This window comes from Panthera leo, chromosome D4 (genome assembly GCF_018350215.1).
Source record: "Panthera leo isolate Ple1 chromosome D4, P.leo_Ple1_pat1.1, whole genome shotgun sequence".
Taxonomy (NCBI): domain Eukaryota; kingdom Metazoa; phylum Chordata; class Mammalia; order Carnivora; family Felidae; genus Panthera; species Panthera leo.
Window position 1 is genome coordinate 93,535,407 of NC_056691.1, and position 18,931 is coordinate 93,554,337.

The 18,931-nt window shown below is 53.0% G+C and overlaps 1 protein-coding gene across 5 annotated transcripts in view; it reads right to left on the reverse strand.

Annotated features, from left to right (window-relative positions):
- The window catches only part of PNPLA7 (patatin like phospholipase domain containing 7), a 63,029-nt gene that overhangs the window by 20,697 nt on the left and 23,401 nt on the right, over positions 1-18,931 (reverse strand). For all 5 annotated transcript variants that reach the window (XM_042912004.1, XM_042912006.1, XM_042912005.1 and 2 more), the window contains 7 exons: positions 15,957-16,034; positions 14,919-15,124; positions 13,450-13,581; positions 12,515-12,638; positions 11,898-12,011; positions 7,809-7,878; positions 3,654-3,803 (listed from right to left, as the gene is read on the reverse strand). In XM_042912004.1, the coding sequence (XP_042767938.1) occupies positions 3,654-3,803; positions 7,809-7,878; positions 11,898-12,011; positions 12,515-12,638; positions 13,450-13,581; positions 14,919-15,124; positions 15,957-16,034 (874 nt within the window). The remainder of the gene's footprint in view (positions 1-3,653; positions 3,804-7,808; positions 7,879-11,897; positions 12,012-12,514; positions 12,639-13,449; positions 13,582-14,918; positions 15,125-15,956; positions 16,035-18,931) is intronic.

An 18,931-nucleotide genomic window follows, 5' to 3' on the forward strand; every position in this document is an offset into this window, starting at 1 on the left:
TGTCTCTCAAAATTAAATAAATGTTAAAAAAAAATTTGTTAAGTAAAATATTAGGAATAAACTTAAACTTGTACACTGAAAACCACAAAACATTGCTGAAAGAGATTAAAGAATTGACTTAAGAACATGGGAACATGTCCTGCGTTCATGGGTTGGACGAGTGAATATTGTCACAACGCCAGTACCGCCCAGAGTGAACCACAGATCCAGCGCAATCCCTGTCAGAATCCCAACGAGTTTCTCACAGAAATAGAAAAGCACGTCCTGAAACTCCTGCGGATCTCAAGGGACCCTGAACAGCGAAAACAACCCTGCAAAAGAACACAGCTGGAGGCCACCTGCGTGGCTCAGGTGTGTTAAGCATCTGACTTCCGCTCAGATCATGATTTCACGGTTCCTGAGTTTGAGCCCCACATCGAGTGAGTTCAAGCCCCACCTCTCTCTCTCTCTCTCTCTGCCCCTCACTCACTTGCACTCTCTCTCTCTCTCTCTGCCCCTCACTCACTTACGCCCTCTCTTTCTGTCAAAGGAAAAATAAAAAAGGAACAAAGCACACTTCCTGACTTCAAAACCGACTACAGAGCTACCGTAATCAACACAGCGCGGTGCTGGCATGAAGACAGAATGGCCCAGAAACGAACCCTCACATGGATAAAATGATTTTCAGGAGGGTGCCAAGACCACTCAATGGAAGAATGGAGTTTTTCAACAAATGATGGTGGGGCAACTGGATATCCATAAGCAAAAAATTAAACCTCTACCTAAACTTCACACCTTTTACAAAAATTAGCTCCAAAACAGATCATAAATTTAAACGTAAAACTTTTGTAAGCCTTTTGGTTTTTTTTAAGTTTATTTATTTATTTTTGAGAGAGAGAGAGACAGAGAGCACGAGGGGGATAGAAGCAGAGAGACAGAATCCCAAGCAGGCTCCATGCTGTCAGCACAGAGCCAGACGCGGGGCTCGAACCCACAGACCATGATATCATGAGATCGTGACCCGAGCTGAGATCAAGTCGATGCTTAACTGACTGAGCCACCTAGGTGCCCCAACTTCAAGTCTTTTGAAAAGACACAGGAGAAAATCTAGGCCCTAGGGCTAGGTGCAGAATTTTTAGAAATGATACTGAAAACATAGTCCATAAGAGAAAAACACTGATAAACTGGACTTCATCAAAATTGACAGTTCTGCCTGTGAAAGCCGGGAAGCAGCAGAGGAGGGAGCAGCGCGTCTGCAAACCGCAGACCCGGCAAAGGACCCGTATCTGGAGTACATAAAGAATTCTCAAAACTTAGGGCACCTGGGTGGCTCAGTTGGTTAAGCGTCCTGCTTAAGGCTCAGGTCATGATCTCACGGTGCCTCAGTTCAAGCCCCATGTTGGGCTCTGTGCTGACAGCTCAGAGCCTGGAGCCTGCTTCAGATTCTGTGTCTCCCTCTCTCTCTGCCCCTCCCCTGCTTGTGCTCTTTCTCTCTCTCAAAAATAAACAAACATTCAAAAGAATTCTCAAAACTCAACAGTAAGAAAATAAACAACTCACTCAAAAAGGAGCAAAAGATAAGAAGTTATGAACAGATACTTGAGCAGAGAGGACCCACACATGGTAAGGAAGCATAGGAAGAGACACTGAGGGTCGTGAACCACTAGAGAACCCAAATGGAAACCGTGATGTGCTCTCACTACCCACCCATCAGAGCAGCAGACATAAAAACCAACGGCAGCTCCCAGGGCTGGCAAGGACGAGGAAGAGCCGCCTTCTAGAAGGGTCAGCAGCTCTTCAGGACTGCGCACACATCTATCACACTCACCACATGCCGAGACGTCTTTCCAGAGAAATGGACACTCACAAGTATACAAAATCCTTGACACAAAAGGTCACAGAGCTTTATTCACAAAACCCCCAAACCAGAAGAAACCCAAATATCCTTCAACAGGTGAAGCAACCAAGTACATTCAGGCTATGTCTCCACAGTGAAAGGGAGCAAACTACGGACAGGTGGCACCATCTGAGCCTAGAGAGCCAGTATCCAGAGGTCATCTGCGTAGGACTCCATTTTTATGATACTCTCAGAATGATGAAACAGAAGCTGCCAGAGCAGAGCTGTGGAGGGGCAAGGGGCGGGGGTCTGTACCTGGAAGGGCAGGGGATGGTGTTGGTGAGAGTCTATCTGGAGGGGTGTGGGGGTGTCTGTACCTGGAGGGGCAGCAGGGGGCGGGAGGGGTCTGTACCTGGAGGTGGCAGCAGGAACACATGGGAGCCACAGTGGCACAGAGCACATGCACCCATGCATACACATGTCACAGCCAGTGACACCTGAAGGCCCACAGACCCCACAAATGTCTATCTCCTTATCCTGACTGGGTGCGACAGTTACATAACCTGGGGGAATGGTACACGGTCCTTTCTACTATCTGCAACTTCCTCGGAATCTGTAATTATTACAAAATAAAGTTTTTGTTTTTGTTTTTGTTTTTGTTTTTGTTTTTAAGAAAGGGAATAAGCTTTTAGGAAAGCAAGATATCCCTGCTATACAACTTGGAGATGCTCTGTGTGTGCAACGCCAACGGGAGATGAATGGGATTCCCCACATCTGGAGTATTTGTTACGAAACAAAGATCAAGACTGACAGGGCAATGAATGCCTTCTGTATTTTACAATTTTGTCTTCAGAATAAGTTTTAAGTACTTATAGTAGAACCTTCCAACTTTAGTAATCTTTTTTATTTGGTATTTATTTAATGCTTTCTATTGTCAAATGTCTACATCGAGTAGAGAACCTTTCCACGTGGTATTAAAACATACACCTTTCTCACGTTGTTTCATGACAGTGATCTAATGCTCACTGCATTTATTCTCATGTCATTCTTTAAAAGACAACCCCGGGGCACCTGGGTGGCTCAGTGGGTTAAGCATCCGACTTTAGCTCAGGTCATGATCTCACAGTTCATGATTTCAAGCCTTGTGTCGGGCTCTGTGGTGACAGCTCAGAACCCACCTCAGATCCTCTGTCCCCCTCTCTCTCTGCGCCCCCGCCCATCCCCGCTTGTGTTCTTTCAAAAATAAAATTAAAATTAAAAAATAATTAAAAAAAATAAAGACAACCCCTGAAATTTTCAGCATTACCATATCACAGAAAATCGATTTACTATTACTGTAGTTACTCACAATTACATGAAAACTTACAAATAAAGTGTTAAGAATACATAACACTTTATGATTTGGGGAGTTCCTAAGAGTTCTCAGGAATTTCAACTCCTTGTTTTTGAATTCTAAAGCTTAACAGCTGTCAGGAATCTGGAAACACTACCCAAGCTCCCTGACCTCAACTGAGGGCATTTTCCCCGCTGTCAGCCAGCTCCTGCAGCCACAGAGTCGCCTCCACACAGGGAGCCCCCAACCATGCCGGAGGAGCAGCTGCAAGGGGCGGGTGACACAGGCTCCCGTGACACAGCGTCTGCCATCAAGACCCTCAGAAAACTCCTGGTGGATGCTCTTCCGCTCCTGTCCTCTCCCGAGCACCCCCTCCCCGCACCCCCCGCCCAAGGCTTAGCTGTGAGGACGACACTGACTGCACTTGCAGAAGGAACCGGAAGGACCAAGAAGCAAGAAGAGGAGGGCTTGAGCAGACCCCGGGTGGCCTCGGGCAGGACTCACCGATGGCACCGAGGGCGTGCTTGAGCTCCAGGGCAAAGGCGGTGAGGGGCACATCCTCCGACACAGGCATGACCGCCACCGTGGAGAGGTTGCTGGCAGGGTTCCCCGAGTCCCACTTGCTGCCTGCAGTGTGTAGCCCAAACTGGTGACCTGCGAAACACAGGGTCGTGAGTAGGCCTGAGGGGCTGGGCGGCTCCCGGGCGGTCTGGAGGTGTGCCTAATTGTTTCTAGATGGCACCAGGGCACGGGGGCCTGGGGGAGAGGAAGGGGCACCGGGGCTTGCTCCAGGCCCGCACAGTCCGAACTTCTCCCGCCCACCCAAGGACCACCCTGCCTCTCCGCTGGAGTACCAGCCCACACCGTGAGCACCTTGCGTTTCACACACTCGAGCCTCGGGGGAGACTGAGAAGACAGACACAGCACACAGGAGAAAGCATGAGGCCCGGAGTTAAAATGCTCTGCCACGTGAGGCCCACCTCCTGCAGTAAGAACGACTGGGGGCAGGGGTGGGGGAGGGGGAGGGGGTGGACAAGCCAGTGCAGGTAGAACTTCCGGTCCCTGAGGCCACGGACTCTCTGTCCTCCAGACGTGCCTCCCTGGGGCCCCCCCGCAGCGGCAGGGAAGGAGGCAGCAGATGTGCTGACCCACAAGGTCATTAGTCAGAGGGTCTCTGGAAGTTTATTTCCAACATCAGTCACTACACGGCCAACGGCACCTCCTATTTTCACGGAGGCAGCCAAGGGGGGCAGCCTCTCCCTCCCGCCAGCCACATCCCAGGCAGACTCGGGTCTCCCATAGACTGGACACGCCGAGGGCTCTCTTGCTGGCTCCCTGACTGCTTGTTGCCCAGCCAGCTGCCTGCCACGCCCCGACCCCTGACGTGCACAGCCAAGCGTCTGCACAGGCCACACCAGAGGGCCCAGCTCCTCCAAAACAGAGTCCATTTCTGACTCTGCTCATCTTGCCCCGGGTGAGGAGTGGCGGTTCTTGAGCAGTGGAGTGTGGGTCCTGGCACGGCCTGACCCAGAAGCCAGAGCGAGGGGATGTAGGACAGCAGAGAGAGGGGGCGGCTCAGAGCTAATCTGGGGCAGGGAAACACAAGGGCTGCGAGCTGGTCACTGTCTGCACACAGGGTGGCAGAGAGGCCCCTTTGTGCCAGTTTCCCTGAAGCTTCTCCTCTGGGAAGCCCCCTCCTCTGTGTCTTTCCCAGCAACCTCTGACATCAGCATCCTCTGTCTGAGGCTGAACCAAAGGGGACCCTCTCGCTAGCTTTGCGTGGCCTTCTCTGCCTCCACCGGAGGCACTGGGAGGTCCTGGTTCTGGCTGAAAGGGAGACGAGCAGGATGCCCCACCTGCCTGCCCCAAGGAGGCTGAGAAGGGTGCAGAGAGCAGGGCCCACTGGCTGGGTCCCGGACCCCTGGGAACCACCTCATCAGCGCCACCAAAGCTGTGGCATCCCTGCCCCTCCCCACCTCCCCAGCCAGGCAGGGTCCAGCCATCCCTCCCAGCCAGGTGCTGCCTCCAGGGATATTTTCCAGGGCCCCTGGCACTAAGCAAACACCTGCCTGGGGCTACACACACAGTGGGCTGGAGCCCTCCAACTCTCCACACCCTGCACTGGCAAGTAGGGGTGCACGCCCACCAGAGTGGGGAAATCACAGAGAGAAGAGGGGTGGAGAAGGAAATCTCTAAACCTAGCGTGAAGTCCTGGGCTCACCGCCAAGTGGCCTACGCACAAAACCAGCCAGAATCGCACAGCAGAGGCTCTGAGAACAGAATATAGTACAGAACAGCAGCCAGCCTGCCTCCACAGTGGCTCTAGGGAGCACACGAGTAGGGCAGACCGCAGTAACAGCGCAAAGGCCTGGAGAATTAAATTAACATTCAAACTGTCAGGGCCAGGACATGCTCTGCGAACATAAGCACGCTGACAGTCTGTTATAACAGAAGATTTAAATGAGAACCAGCGTGTCATGACATCACGCCCAAAATACAGGATATAATCCAAAATAACCAGGTTTACCAAAAGCCAGGAAAATCTCACCTGCAACATCAACAGACAAAAGTGACAACATGTCATGGAATTTGGAATTACTTGACAAGGATGATAAAGCAGTGATCACAACCAGCTACAAACAGCAATCACGACCAGTAACACCGATGCAGAAATATAATGACTGAAATAAAAAAACTCTCTGGATGGGCTTAAAAGCAGAATCAGGAAGACAGAGGAAAGAGCCAATGACCTTGAGGAAAGATCACAAGAAACTACTCAATCTGAACACTGGAAGAAGGAAAAAAACCCACCATGCCCAAGAGACCTCTGGGACAATAACAGAAGGTCTAGCATTTGTGTCTGTGGATTTCCGGAAGAGCAGAAAGAGTAAAGAGCTGAAAGAACATTCGAAGAAATAAAGACTGAAAACCTTCCAAGTCTGGTAAAAGATATAAATCTGTAGATTCAAGAAGACGAGCATTTGGTTTCTAAAAATTAAGGACAAAGACAAAGGCTTGAACACAGCCAGAGAGAAAGGATGGCGTAGAGATGTGGGAACAAGTCACGTCTGGGCTTCGCAGCAGAAGCCGTGGCGGCCGGAGGACGGCACAGCCCCCAGGGGCCGTCAGCACGGTGGCACATCCAGCAAAACAGCCTTCAGGATGAAGGTGAGAGAGGGTCTCAAGACGAAGGGAAGCTGCGAGAGTACGCAGCCAGCAGACCTGCCCTGAAAGGACCATCACGAAAGGCACTTCTTCAGACAGAAGGGAAGGGTCACCAGGATGAAGAGTGACAGAGTGGGAAATATTCTAGATGATTCTCCCCTCAAGCTTCAAGATCATGTTTGACGGCTGAAAGCCAAAATTACAACACCGTGTGAGGGGCTTCAACGTGTGTAGAACAAGGGAGAATGATGGGACCGGAGCGGAGGTGAGGCCCCTGCAGCCCGCCCTCAGGGACAGCGTGTTGGTACTAGATGGCCGGACGGGAAGGGGCGGGAACCGCAAGCCCACAGCAACTGCTGAAGATGTGGTATGAGGTCGCACCCCAGAACCACGACCGATGAATAGGAACGGATTACTCAAAAAGGCTGAAGGAGCTCAAAAGAAGACAGAAGGAGGCATCCAAGTAACAAAACAATGAGAGGGGAGAGCAGAGAACAAATAATAAAATGACAGGTATAAACCCTGATGTGAGTAAATGTATTAAAGGCAGACGGTCTATACACAAATAAAAAGAAGCTGTCAGAAGGGGTGACAAACACAGAACCCAACTATGTGCCTCCTACAGGAAACCTGCTTCCCACCTAACTGTACAGGTGCTTGGAGGGGAGACAGACAGACACACGCCTCCTGTGTCCACCCTGGACCGTGCAGTGGGACCGCATTGGAAATAGGGTCTTGGCAGATGCAGCTGGTGGAGATGAGCTGTGCTGGACTCGGGTGGCCCCACCCTGCTCTGCTGTCCCCCCCAGCACATTTGTGCACCTCCATCCTTCCACAAGATGCAGTACTGTGCCCAGGGCACTGCACCGGATGGGGGGCGGGGGGAGGACATAGTCCTGGCACAGGAGACAGAGCTAGGGAGGTGTGGGGTGAGTCAGGGGATTCAAGTGAAGTGGGAAAGGGGAGCTGAGGAGCAGAGGGCACTGGGGTGGCCAGGTGGGTGCAGGGCTCTGATGAAGGGGCTCTGGCAGAGGGGCTGCAGGCCAAGGGGCAGCAGGTGGTCCCAAAATAGTGAGGAGGAACCAGTTGCTGTTGAACAGCACAGGGGATCTAGCAAGTATTTAAAAGCGCACATTCTCAGAATTAGAACCAGAACAGAACACATAAGCTGGCAGGAAAAGTCCCAGCATCAGGGAATTGTTTCACCCGCTCAGACAGGCCAGACTCCCTCAAGTACCTGCCCCAGTGCTGGGTTCAGATCCGTGCCATCCAGTGGCCAAAAAACAGGGGAGGCCCCAGGGCTTCCCTACCATGCTGCCTGCTGCCAGTACCCATATCAGCAAACCCCAGCGCCTTCCCCACCAGCTCAGAGCTGCCCCACCCTGGCCACCACACCCCTCCTGCCACCCCTTCTCCCCTCGCTTCCCCCACTCCCCCCAGGCAGGGCTCCAGTGAGGTAGGCAGGGCTCCCAGGAGCCAGGCCCAAGGACATACCAGAAGCAGTTCCCTGTTGGAGGCTGCCCAGAATCTTCTCACCCAAGAGATGAATCAGCCGAGTCACAACCTGGGGGCAGAGAAAGAAAGGAGACCACACATTTAAACCAAGAAGCGAAGCACCTTGGATCCACATTTTCAAAATCACTACTTCTGTAAACCCCTCTGGGCTGTGGGCTGTGGGTAGTGTGGTTGGCTGGCTAGTCACCTGCAGGTAGGACCCAACTCTATAGGGTGCCTTCCTAGAGTCCACTGCAGGCAGCAGGTGTGAGGGGCACATGCCCTGTAATCTGGAGCCTGTCCCAGAGTCTCCTTTTACTTCCAGGGCACGAGAGCACCAGAGAAAGCCACAGCCACATCCACAGGCAGGCCAGGAAGGGCTTCCATAGAGCCAAGGGCTCACTATGTGCTCCTGAGCGGGCCAGACCTGGGCAGGACACGGGATGAGTATGACATGACATCCAGGAAGTATTACATGGCTACATTAATGCTAAATGTCATAGACAAAGTATTTAAGGTTGGAATGCCAAGATATTTACAATTTACTCATACATACTTTCACATGAAGTCAGATGTTTTCATTGCTAGGGTTTATACTATGCAGGCGGCCTACCACTGTAGCTCCTAGATGCAGTCCAGGGCCACTGTGTAAAGAGAAGCTGCTGTCAGCTTCAATAAAACCTAAATTATATCAGAAAGCAAGCTGAAGACACTGATGAGGTCCCTTGGATGCTGCCTGTCTGCTGTCCTCTGCCTTTCCAGGCCTCAGCCTCTGGTTTGCTTTCTGACCATCTACAGCCCTGAGCTCTGGGGCTGCCCCTGGAAGGAGCCGGCTGAGACCTTAGGCTCCAGTAACCAACAGCCCTGGAAAACCGACTCAGAGAGCCTCTCTCACCCCCACGATGCTGGAGTCAAAGACTCATGCACGAGGCAAGTGAAACTGTCCACATTTTAAGGTGTGAGACAAAAAACAGTTTGAGCAGTGGTCCAAAACAGAAACTAAAAAGGAGTCTGGTTTGTATAGAAGTAATCTAGCAACAAACTGTTGCTTGGAGCTAATTTTAAAACCACACGTTATTGTGGAAAATTTCACGATACACAAGGGCGAACCCCACCCTCCATCACCCAGCCACAATCAGTTCACACACACACACCTGAAAAGGTTTGAAGCCAATCCCAAACACAGCATTTTATCCATTAATATTTGAATCTGTATCTCTAAAAGAGCCTTTAAAAACATACACATGGTATAATTATCACAGTTACAAATTTATAATAATTCTCATTAAGGCTAATTTAAAAAGTGATCATTTCTACAGCAAGTGAAAAAGGTTCAAAATAAGCCCACGAACATACGAAAAGGTGCTCAACATCTCTGGTCATCAGGGAAATTCTAAGCACAAGGAGAGCCATTTCCTGTGGAACGAACGAGTGCAGCCACCAAGTGCTGACGCCTGGTGACAGGCTGTGTGCTGCTGGGGCCATGAACTGGTACAACCACACGGGCAACCACATCCAACATATGTCTACCCTCTGACCCGGCAATGCCAGTGTCAAGTGGTTCCGAAGAGAAACGAAACATGTGCCATGAAAATATTTCCAGAACAGCCTCAAGCTGGGAACAACCAAATGTCCATCAACAGGACAGATGAGTGCACCCTGGCGCAGGGTGGGACACTGCTTTGCAGCAAAAAGTACATGTCAACAGGACACAGACCTCAGACACCACACCGGGCAACAGAAGCCGGACAGAAAACACTTCGTTTACACAAAATCCAAGCACAGACACAGAGAGGACGGTGGTGGTGGGTGGCGTGCTGGCAGCAGCCGCCCCACGGGGCCGAGTGGCCAGCGGTCCCCTGTGTTGGAGGGCACCAAGCAAGCAAGCCCGGGATCTAGGCCAGGCCAGTGCCTATGGGAGAGCACACACGGTGATAGTCAGCCCAGTAGCAGCCAGCGTGTGATGGAGAAGCATCGGGACGCACCACGAGCTCCTGGGAGCTGCACATGGGTGAAGTCTGTGGGCCCCCAGGGGAGTGGGTGTGAGCAGAGGGTCTTTCTATGGGCCCACCAGGGAGCAGCCCTGCAGAACAGGAAGCAGCTGGCTCCCCCTTGCTCCCAGTGATCGCGTGGCCGCTGGTGGCACACGTACTGGCCCTGGCCACCACCACCACTGTTCTGCCATTCACAGGGGTGTCCTGGTGCTTAGATCAAGGCCCTCAGACTTGGGCCCAGATCCTCCCACAGATCACGGGCTTGCAGAAGTGCTGAGGGAGGGAAGATGCGGGCGTCAGCCGTGGGCAGGTGCAGGGGGAAGTAGAAGAACTGGGGGGGGTGGGCAGTGGCTTGGTGTGGGGTAATGCTCTGCGGTGGTGGGGGGGTCCTCGAGGGAGGAGCTGCACACACTCCTAAACAAACAGCTCAAGACAGGAGCAGATGTTCTCACTGCTGGAGAGGGAGAGGCTGGCACGGAAAGGGAAGACCCTGGGAGCTCCAGCAGAGTGACCAAGGGCTCCGGGCCAGAAATGCACATGGCACGACAGGACTAAGGGGTCCCCAGAGACCAAATCTGGGACACGAACAGCCAAATGAAAGATGACAGTAAAGGATTACAAACTATCTAAACGGAGCCAGAATATACAGTGGCATGCCAAGGGGGTGCAGTGCCTCCCCCAGCCAACTCTGTGTGCCCACAAGAAAAGGTCCTGCTGGGCAGGTGGCCCCCGGCTGCTTCCCCAGGGAAGGCACCCTAAACTGTTCACAGAAAGACATCCATTCCCTCGTTTCCAACTGGGAAAGACTCACCCTATCCCACGTAGGACACAGCAGGGCCACGTCCTAGGTGCTCCCAGCTGCTGGAACCAGGAGGCTGCCCTGGGCTGCGTGGGCCCCACACATGCACACAGTTCCTCATGTGGTTGTGCTGGTCTCAACTCACATGCTCCAGTCCACCTTGTAAACCCTCCACTTTTCCACAAACAAGATACCTGTTTGCTGCAAATCCAACTTTTACTCCTTTCCCAAACTTAGGCCAATTGTTTCATTTTTTTCAACCTTTCCCGTCAGGTGACGAGGGGCCTATCTTGTTTTGGACTTGGGTGTTCTGGAATAAAGGTTTCTTCACTTCCATTTTATTTAGAGTGTTTACTACCCGTGGCTGAATTTTGTCAAAAGCCCTGATATAATCGTAAGAGGAAGACTTCCTTTTGACTTTTTCCCATAATTAATTACATTTTAATAGTTTCTCAACATTAGGCTAATATTCCTTAAACAGGCCCTAATCAAATACATATTTTTTATAGGTGATTTGCTCACATTTAGAGTATTTGTAGCACTAAGAGAAATGAAAGTTTTCTGCATTTTTATCAAGTTTTGGTGCTAAAGTGAAAATAACTTTGTAAAATAAACTTGCTCTGTTCTAGAGCAGAGATGTCTGCACGAAACGTGCACACGGTGCTGATGAGGAAAGAACAGGCCATCTCTTCCTCCTGCAGCGGCTCTGCTCCCGATCCTCCTCCAAACCCCCGGGCCCGAGGCCCTCCCATTTCCCAGGCCGCACACTTACTGCTTCTAAGCAGGGAGACGAAAACCAGCCATTCCATCTGCCCCGGGAGCAGAACAGACTCCCCTCCGTCCACTGCCTGGACCAATGGCCACTCGCCCAAGCCTGAATCTGCCTTGTCCAAAGTCCGAGTCCACTTTTCCCAAGAAGCACAGCAAGAAAGCCCCCACCGCGAAAACCACACTTGCATCGCGCCTGTTCCTGCCTGTCGTGAGATCCCTCACTGGTTTTCAGTATCACCTGTGACGTGGCTCATCTTGAGGGAGGCGCCAGGTGGCTTCACTCGTTGAGTGCCCGTGTACCCCTCCCACCTCCTGGCAACACCCAAGCCACCTGCCCCAAGGCCCTTATCCCCACGTGCTGGTCCATACTGACACCTCCTTGAAAACGGGCAACGAGCCTGCTTCAGGTCACTTCGATCTGTACCCACTCTGGTACTCAGAAGGACGTAGCCCAGGGTCAAGTAATCCCGAGTTCCTGGTCTGGATGTCCTGCTTTCCTAAGGCAGCCCGAACAGGAGTGCTTACCTGCGGGTACCTGCGCTTGATGGATGTCAGGGCTCCCGCCGGAAGCTTGGCCAGCTCTGAGTCCCGAACGGCATGCACTGTGGTCGCCCTGGCCTGGTGGGTGAGCGTCTCCACCTGAGGAAGAGAAGCTGGGGAGGTGCTCACGCCCTCCAGCCCTGTAGGTCCAGCCAGCCACACTCTGAACGCAACCACAGGCAGAGCACGTGGTGGCCCTTCTGCAGTGCGGCATACAGGCGGGAAACAGGAGGAAAAGGGGCTCGTCAAGCCACCCCTGAAGTGCTGGAGGAGCGTCAGTGACAGCCTGCGACAGGGTGAGCATCCAGCAGCACTGGAACCTGCCTGAGGCCAAAGGGGCCGGGCATCCCGCAGGGCCTCATCCTACACAAGGTTCTCAGAGGGGCTCCCAGCTCCACCCGGCCGGCTGTCCTCTCTGGAGACCTTCAGGGATGACCGTTCCAAGCCCTGGTGCTGCAGCCTGGGTGAGAGCAAGCACGCCGGCCCCCAGGAAAGGCATGTCCCACATGAGGTCACTTGGAGGGCCCCCTCCCCACACCCAGGTAAGGAGCCAGGAGTCACCCTGGAGCAGGGCCTGGTGGGGACAGGGAATCTGGCCCTACCACACCGATGAGGTCTCCGCGGCCATACTCCCCCGCTAGGCGCTTTTTGCCATCATCCTTGCGGATCACAGAGCGCAGCCGGCCACTGAGGACGATGTAGGTGCAGTCTGACCTGTCTCCCTGCCTGTGGGGACAGAGGCCGATGGAGCAGATGGGGCAAGGCCGGGAAGCCCTCTACCATTTGAGGTGGCAAATAAACCAATTAATTAAAAAAATATAATCTTCTCACTAAATTTTTTTGGTTGGGAAAATACAGTTATTTTCCATCAAAAAATACATACGCTAACGTATAAAGGGCTTATTGTGATTTTTAAGCAAATGATCATTCGGGGCGCTTGGGCAGCTCAGTTGGTTAAGCATCTGACTCTTGATTTCGGCTCAGGTCATGGTCTGGCAGTACCGTTCGCGAGTTCGAGCCCCTGTGTCAGGCTCTGCGCTGACAGCGTGGAGTCTGCTTGGGATTCTGTCTTTCTCTCTCTCTGCCCCTTCCCCGCTCACGTTCTCCCTCTCAAATAAACTTCAATAAATACATCAAAAAATACATAAATATTTTAAATGTTGTTGATTTTAATTTTCAATACCATAAAAACCAGATGGCAACAGCCCGTGTCTGTGTGAAACTCTGGACACAGCTGCTGCTGCGACGTGGAGCTAAGAGGCCAGACGCTCAGCACATGAGCACCTTCACACAGGCTGTGCTAACATCCCATCTGCTGGGCCATCTTAAAGGAGAGCCTGCATTTGCATACGTTGATAGGGAAGGATGCCCATGAAAAAGTGTGTGTGTGTGCGTGTCTGAGTGTGTGCGCACGCACGCCGTGGGAGGAGGGCCAGGAAGCACGTGGGTGTGGGGACCTCAGGGAGCAGAGCCAGAGGAGTTGGTCTTCCCAGTGGAGACACTGCAGGTGACAGACCTGCATGCCTACGGGCCCCACCTGTACACTGCGCGCCCGGCCTCCACCTCCATCCAGTCCAGCGCGAAGTCGATCTGCCGCACGAAGGACGACACCCGCTTGACGACGGTGTGCGCCACGCCCAGGACCACCGTTGGCTGCTTCCGCATGATTCTGCCAAGCCCGCCCAGAGTCACTCCTGCTCCAGCAAGACCTACAGCCAACCCTTCCGGTGCTACCCCCTTCCCTCCAGGCCACAGCACTTGGAGCTGGCGGGACCTGTACCCACACTTATCAAATGGTGATGCCACGTAGCAGGTGACAGGGACACAGGCCCAGGGCTAGGACAGAGCTCAGCAACCACTCAGCCACCTGCTCCGATGTGGTCTGTGCACGCCCCACAGCCGCCAGCAGCTTTGGGAGAGTCTGTGGAGGCCCCTGCCAGCTGCCATCGCCCCCACAGATGTGCTCCGAGTACAGGCCTCATTTGACGTCTCACCCCAGCAGTGGGATGCAATGTGCCATGAAGACCAGAGTGGGTGTGGAAAAAGGGCTGAATGGGGGCACAAGAGTGAGGGCGAGGCTGAGAGGTCAGAAGGCAGTGACCACGCAGGACCTTGGGAACGCCCTGGGTCGATTCTGGGCGTGACAGAGTAATTGGCAGGCTCTGGCCGGCAGGAACGCAACAGACCCAATTCCCTGGTCGCCGTGTGTGAACCAGCTGCTGGGGACGAGGGCAGCAGCAGGGTGTCCCCTATACTGTGAAGGCTTCTAGAAGGAGCAGCAAGGGCACGGTTAGCTCAGGGGTGGCAGGCTGGGGCAACTCCAAAACTCTGCCTGAGCAAGCGGCAGATAGAGTCACAAGTTACAGACAAGAGAAAAATGGGAGCAGGAGAAAACTGGGGGGAAATTGGCAGTTCGGTTTTGGACAATGACTGAGGAAGCCCCTGAGGCACTGCAGGGGGTGGTCAGCACATCAGGCCGACACAGGGGCCAGGAGGGGAGTTTGGTGGGAGCCGTGAATTTAGTACATAAAGGCCCAGGGTTAGATGAGCTCTCTCAGGACATGAGTCAGACGATGTGTGCAGGGCGGGAGCTGCCTACGACACACACTGTGAGCCCACAACACACACGCACACAGGGGTGACGATCAGGCTCCCTCAGCAGGCTGAGGACACCTCTGGGCCTGGAGGGGCTGGACGGGGTGGACAAGGGTCTACGTCCAGGCTTAGGGATGATCTGGACTGTCTTCCTGAAGAGGACCCGAAGCTCTCTGGGCCTCCAGAGGCAGGGGGCATGGTGGCCACCCCACAGGGTAACAAGCCCTTCCTGCTACTTCACCCCACTGACCTCACCTTTCTCCCTGGAACTCCTGTCTCCTTGGGTGTGAGTAGGGCTAGAGGCAGGGCCCCGAGAGGTGCCTGACGTGGGCCCCACAACAGCCACCCGCACAGGAGCCACCCAGGCCGGCCTGGCCTCACGTGGCAGGTCGAGGCCCAGCGGGGACTCACTCGTAGAAGTGGGCCTTGGAGATGGAGAGAAAGCTGCAGTCCCTGTTGGCCTTGATGGTGAAGATGAGGGGCTCTCCCGTGAGCACTGCCAGCTGGCCCACCATCTCCCCCGGGCGCACTACGAATAGGCAGGTGTCCTCCTCACTGTCGATCTTCCGCTGGTACACATGCAGCAGCCCCGAGACCACAAAGAGGATGTTCACGTCCTAACCAAACAAGGGGTGTGGGCTGGAGACCCCTGGGTCCGGGCAGTCAGCGCAGCAGCACCATGGGGGCTCTGCGTGGCGGGGCCAGGGGGCGGCCCAGGAACTGCACGCTTCTCCTCTGCCTGTGCTGTCTCATGTCACTGTTCCTGGGCACAGGCTCGTGCTGCCTAGGAGCTCTGTCCCCCAAGTCCTGCCCCTGGGTCTTCAGCTGGCTGTGGTCACCTGGGCCCGTGTAGTGACGCTCCAGCAGGTACACGGGCACAAGGGTGGAGGGCCCATGCTCAGTCTGCTCTCCCAGCAAAAAACACCTGTTTCACCAAAGCTGCTCTAAGAGCACACTAAACAAAACACCTTCCGGCATACTGGTGCAGGGGCCACAGAAGACCCAACTCCTACAAAGAGGAACACCCAGACCACCCAGCAGCAAGAGAGACGAGCTCCCAGGAGGGCAGATGCCATGGAGATGATCCCTGCCTGCCCAGCACAACAAGGCTTTCAGAATCAGAAATTAGGTTCATTTATTTAGAAAAATGTATTTTTCATCTGTATTTGGACTTAGGAATTGAGAAAACAAAAGCATGTCCTCTGCACCTAGGAGCTCAGTAATGACCCTCACACATATGCAAGCACGCGTGCGTCTGTGAGTGTGCACACGCACCCCACAAACAGGGCGGGCTCAGTGATTCACAACATGGCTGTAGACACCTCCACAAGCCCCACGGGAAGAGCACCCTCAGGAACAGTGACAACAGACCCTGCATCCTGTCCAGCACTGGCTACAGCACTGGGCAGCCCTGGTGGCCACTCCCTCCGACCATGGCCTTTTGCTCACCTGGTCTCCCTGCCTCGACACCACCGTGCCCCCTGGAACATGGAGAAGCGTCACCCGGCCATCCAAGAGCGAGGTGTCCTAAAAATAGGAATGCAAGTACCATCACAAGAGAGCACGGACACTGTCTGAGGACGGCTGCCAAGGCGGACCCTGCACAGCCACCCACATCACACTGGTACCATTGGCACAGGACTTCAGACATCAGACATGGAGCCCCCTTGCCTTGTGAACTTGACCTCCAGGAGCCCAGCTGGGCTCTCATAGGAAATACCCAAGAAGAACGCCCTAAACGCCTTTAGGCCTCCAGTAGAGGGAGGGACAGGATATTGTCAAATACTCCAGAGGCTTCTGTGCTCTTCACAGGCCTGCCCGCAGGGGAAACTGCTTCAGCACAGCCTGACCTGCTGGGGCTTCATCAGGGCTTAGCTGGCCAGAGGAAGGGGAGTGCCCAGCCCCAGCCCACGTCAGCCATCTTGTGTTCCCTAAAGGGTTGGGGGTGACCCTGAGACGCACTGGGAGACTCCAACGCAGAGGCACAGGCCCCACTGAACACAGACCACACGGGACCCATGGCCCTCCCCTTCCTTCCCCTCCCCACTCCTCCCTATATCACTCAAGAACTACTGACAAGAGTTCCTTCTCTTTTATCATTAATTATACCTTTAATATAATAAAAGCTATTAAAAGCAGCAACTGAAAAACCATCAATCTTTTCAAAGGTGCACAGGGTTACTGTAAGGTCAGGTGGCAGCACAGCTACTCTCTTGTATGAATGAGATGCTGAGGTGCAGAGTCTGGGTGGCCTTGCTAGGCCTTGTGCTGACTTCCCAAGTGAGGAAGACACCCCCTTCCCCTCTTCCAGCCAGAGGCTACCTGGAGCCTGCGCAGAGAAGGTGCAGGTGCACTGTGGCAGGCCTTGTCCCCCCTGTGCTTTCTCAGAAGCCTAGAAAACAGGCCTGGGGCGGGGGGGTGGGGAGGGTGGGGGTGGTGCTGTGCCCCCTGAAGCCAGGCAGGAAGCCACAGATTAGAGCCCAGGTCCCACACCCCGCCAGGCTGGGCTGCAGTGGCAGCAGCTATGGGGCTGAGGAAGGGAGAAAACCAGCCCAGCTGCACCTCCTGGATCTGCCAGGGGAGCAGAGGGAAACTGCAGCTCCTCTGACGCGGGACATCACATCCAGCCATCAAGAAAAAACCACGAGGCACACACAAAGGCAAAAACACAGTCTGAAGAGACAGAGCAGCATCAGAAGCAGACTCAGACCTGGCAGAGGTGTTGGAATTATCAGAGTAGAATTTTAAACAACTGCGGTTAATATACGCCAAGGGCTCTGTAGGATCAAGTAGGCGGCACGCGAGAACACATGGGCAGTGTAAGCGCAGAGGGAGAAATCTCGAGAACCAAAGAGAAAAGCTGGAGATAAAGACAGTATGGCAGAAAGGAGCCCTCTGATGGGCTCATTAGCAGACTGGACTCACTGAGCAAAGACTCTTGACACTTAAGGACACAGCAACAGAAACTCCAAAAGTGAAACTCAAGCAAACAAGCAAAACTGTAAACACAGAACAGGATCCCCAAGGGCTGTGAGACAACGACAAAGGTGTGACACACATGTGAAGGGAAGGCTAGGAGGAGGAGGAGGAAGAGAAAAAGACACAAAAGAAATAACTGCAACAATAATGACTGAGAATTCCCCCAAATGAATGTCAGACACCAAACCACAGACCAGGAAGTCAGAGAACACCACACCCAGGCATACAGATCATTTCAAAGCACAGAAGGTCCAAGACAAACGAGGGTCCTGAAAGCAGTCGGAAGGAAGAGGTGCCTGGCGGTCTCAGTCAGTTTAGTGTCCAACTCTTGGTTTCAGGTCAGGTCATGATCTCACACTTTGTGGGTTTGAGCCCCGTGTCAGGGATTGGGATTCTCTCTCTCTCCCTCTCTCTCTCTGTCTCCAGTTCGCTCACCCTGTCTCTCTCTCTTATAAATAAATAAACAAACTTGGAGGAAAAAAAAAAAAAAAGAAGCTGGAGAGAAGAAACCCCTGAGCTACGGAGGAACAAAGAATTACATCTAACTTCTCGGAAATGAACATGAGCAAGACAAAAGTAAGTCAAATATTGAGAGTGTTGAGAGAAAAAAACAGAGAAAACCTGGAATTCTGCACCCACTGGAATTGCCCTTCAGACATGAGGGGGTGATGAAGATGCTGCCTGACGCGCACAAGGGGGACTCTGTTGCCAGCAGACCTGCCTGGAGACATGTTGAAAGAAGTTCTTCAGAGAGAAGGAAAACGATACAGGTCAGAACCTCGGATCTACGTAATGAAAAGAGCACTGGAGGAGACACGTAAGTGAAGGGAAAATAAAAACTTTCATTGTTCTTATTCTTTTTTTTGTAAGATTTAAAAAAAAATTTTTTAATGTTTATTTACTTTTGAGACAGAGAGAGACAGGGCATGAGCAGGGGAGGGGCGGAGAGACAGGGAGACAGAATCCAAAGCAAGCTCCAGGCTCTGAGCTGTCAGCGCACAGCCAGATGCAGAGCTCAAACTCACGAGCCACGAGATCATGACCTGAGCCGAAGTCGGACGCTTAACCGACTGAGCCACCCAGGGGCCCCAAGATTTTATTTTTAGGTAATCTCTATACCTAGCACGGGGCTCGAACTCACGACCCTGAGATTAAGGGGTGCATGCTCCACGGACTGAGCCTCATAGTTCTTACTCTTAATTGATCTAACAGGCAAATCTCTTCAAAATGGTAACAGCAATAGCAACAATGTACCTGGTTATGCATGCCATGATGCTCCAAGGGCCAGTTAGGGTTACCTGGTTCTAAGCTCTCACACTCTACAAGGCAGTATCGTGTTTAAAAGGAGAACTCAGAAGCTGTCAGAAGCCGGGGGCAGAGACCAATATATATATTTCTTAAGATGTCAGGATAATTTGAAAGTAGACTAGGGTTAAATGCAAATA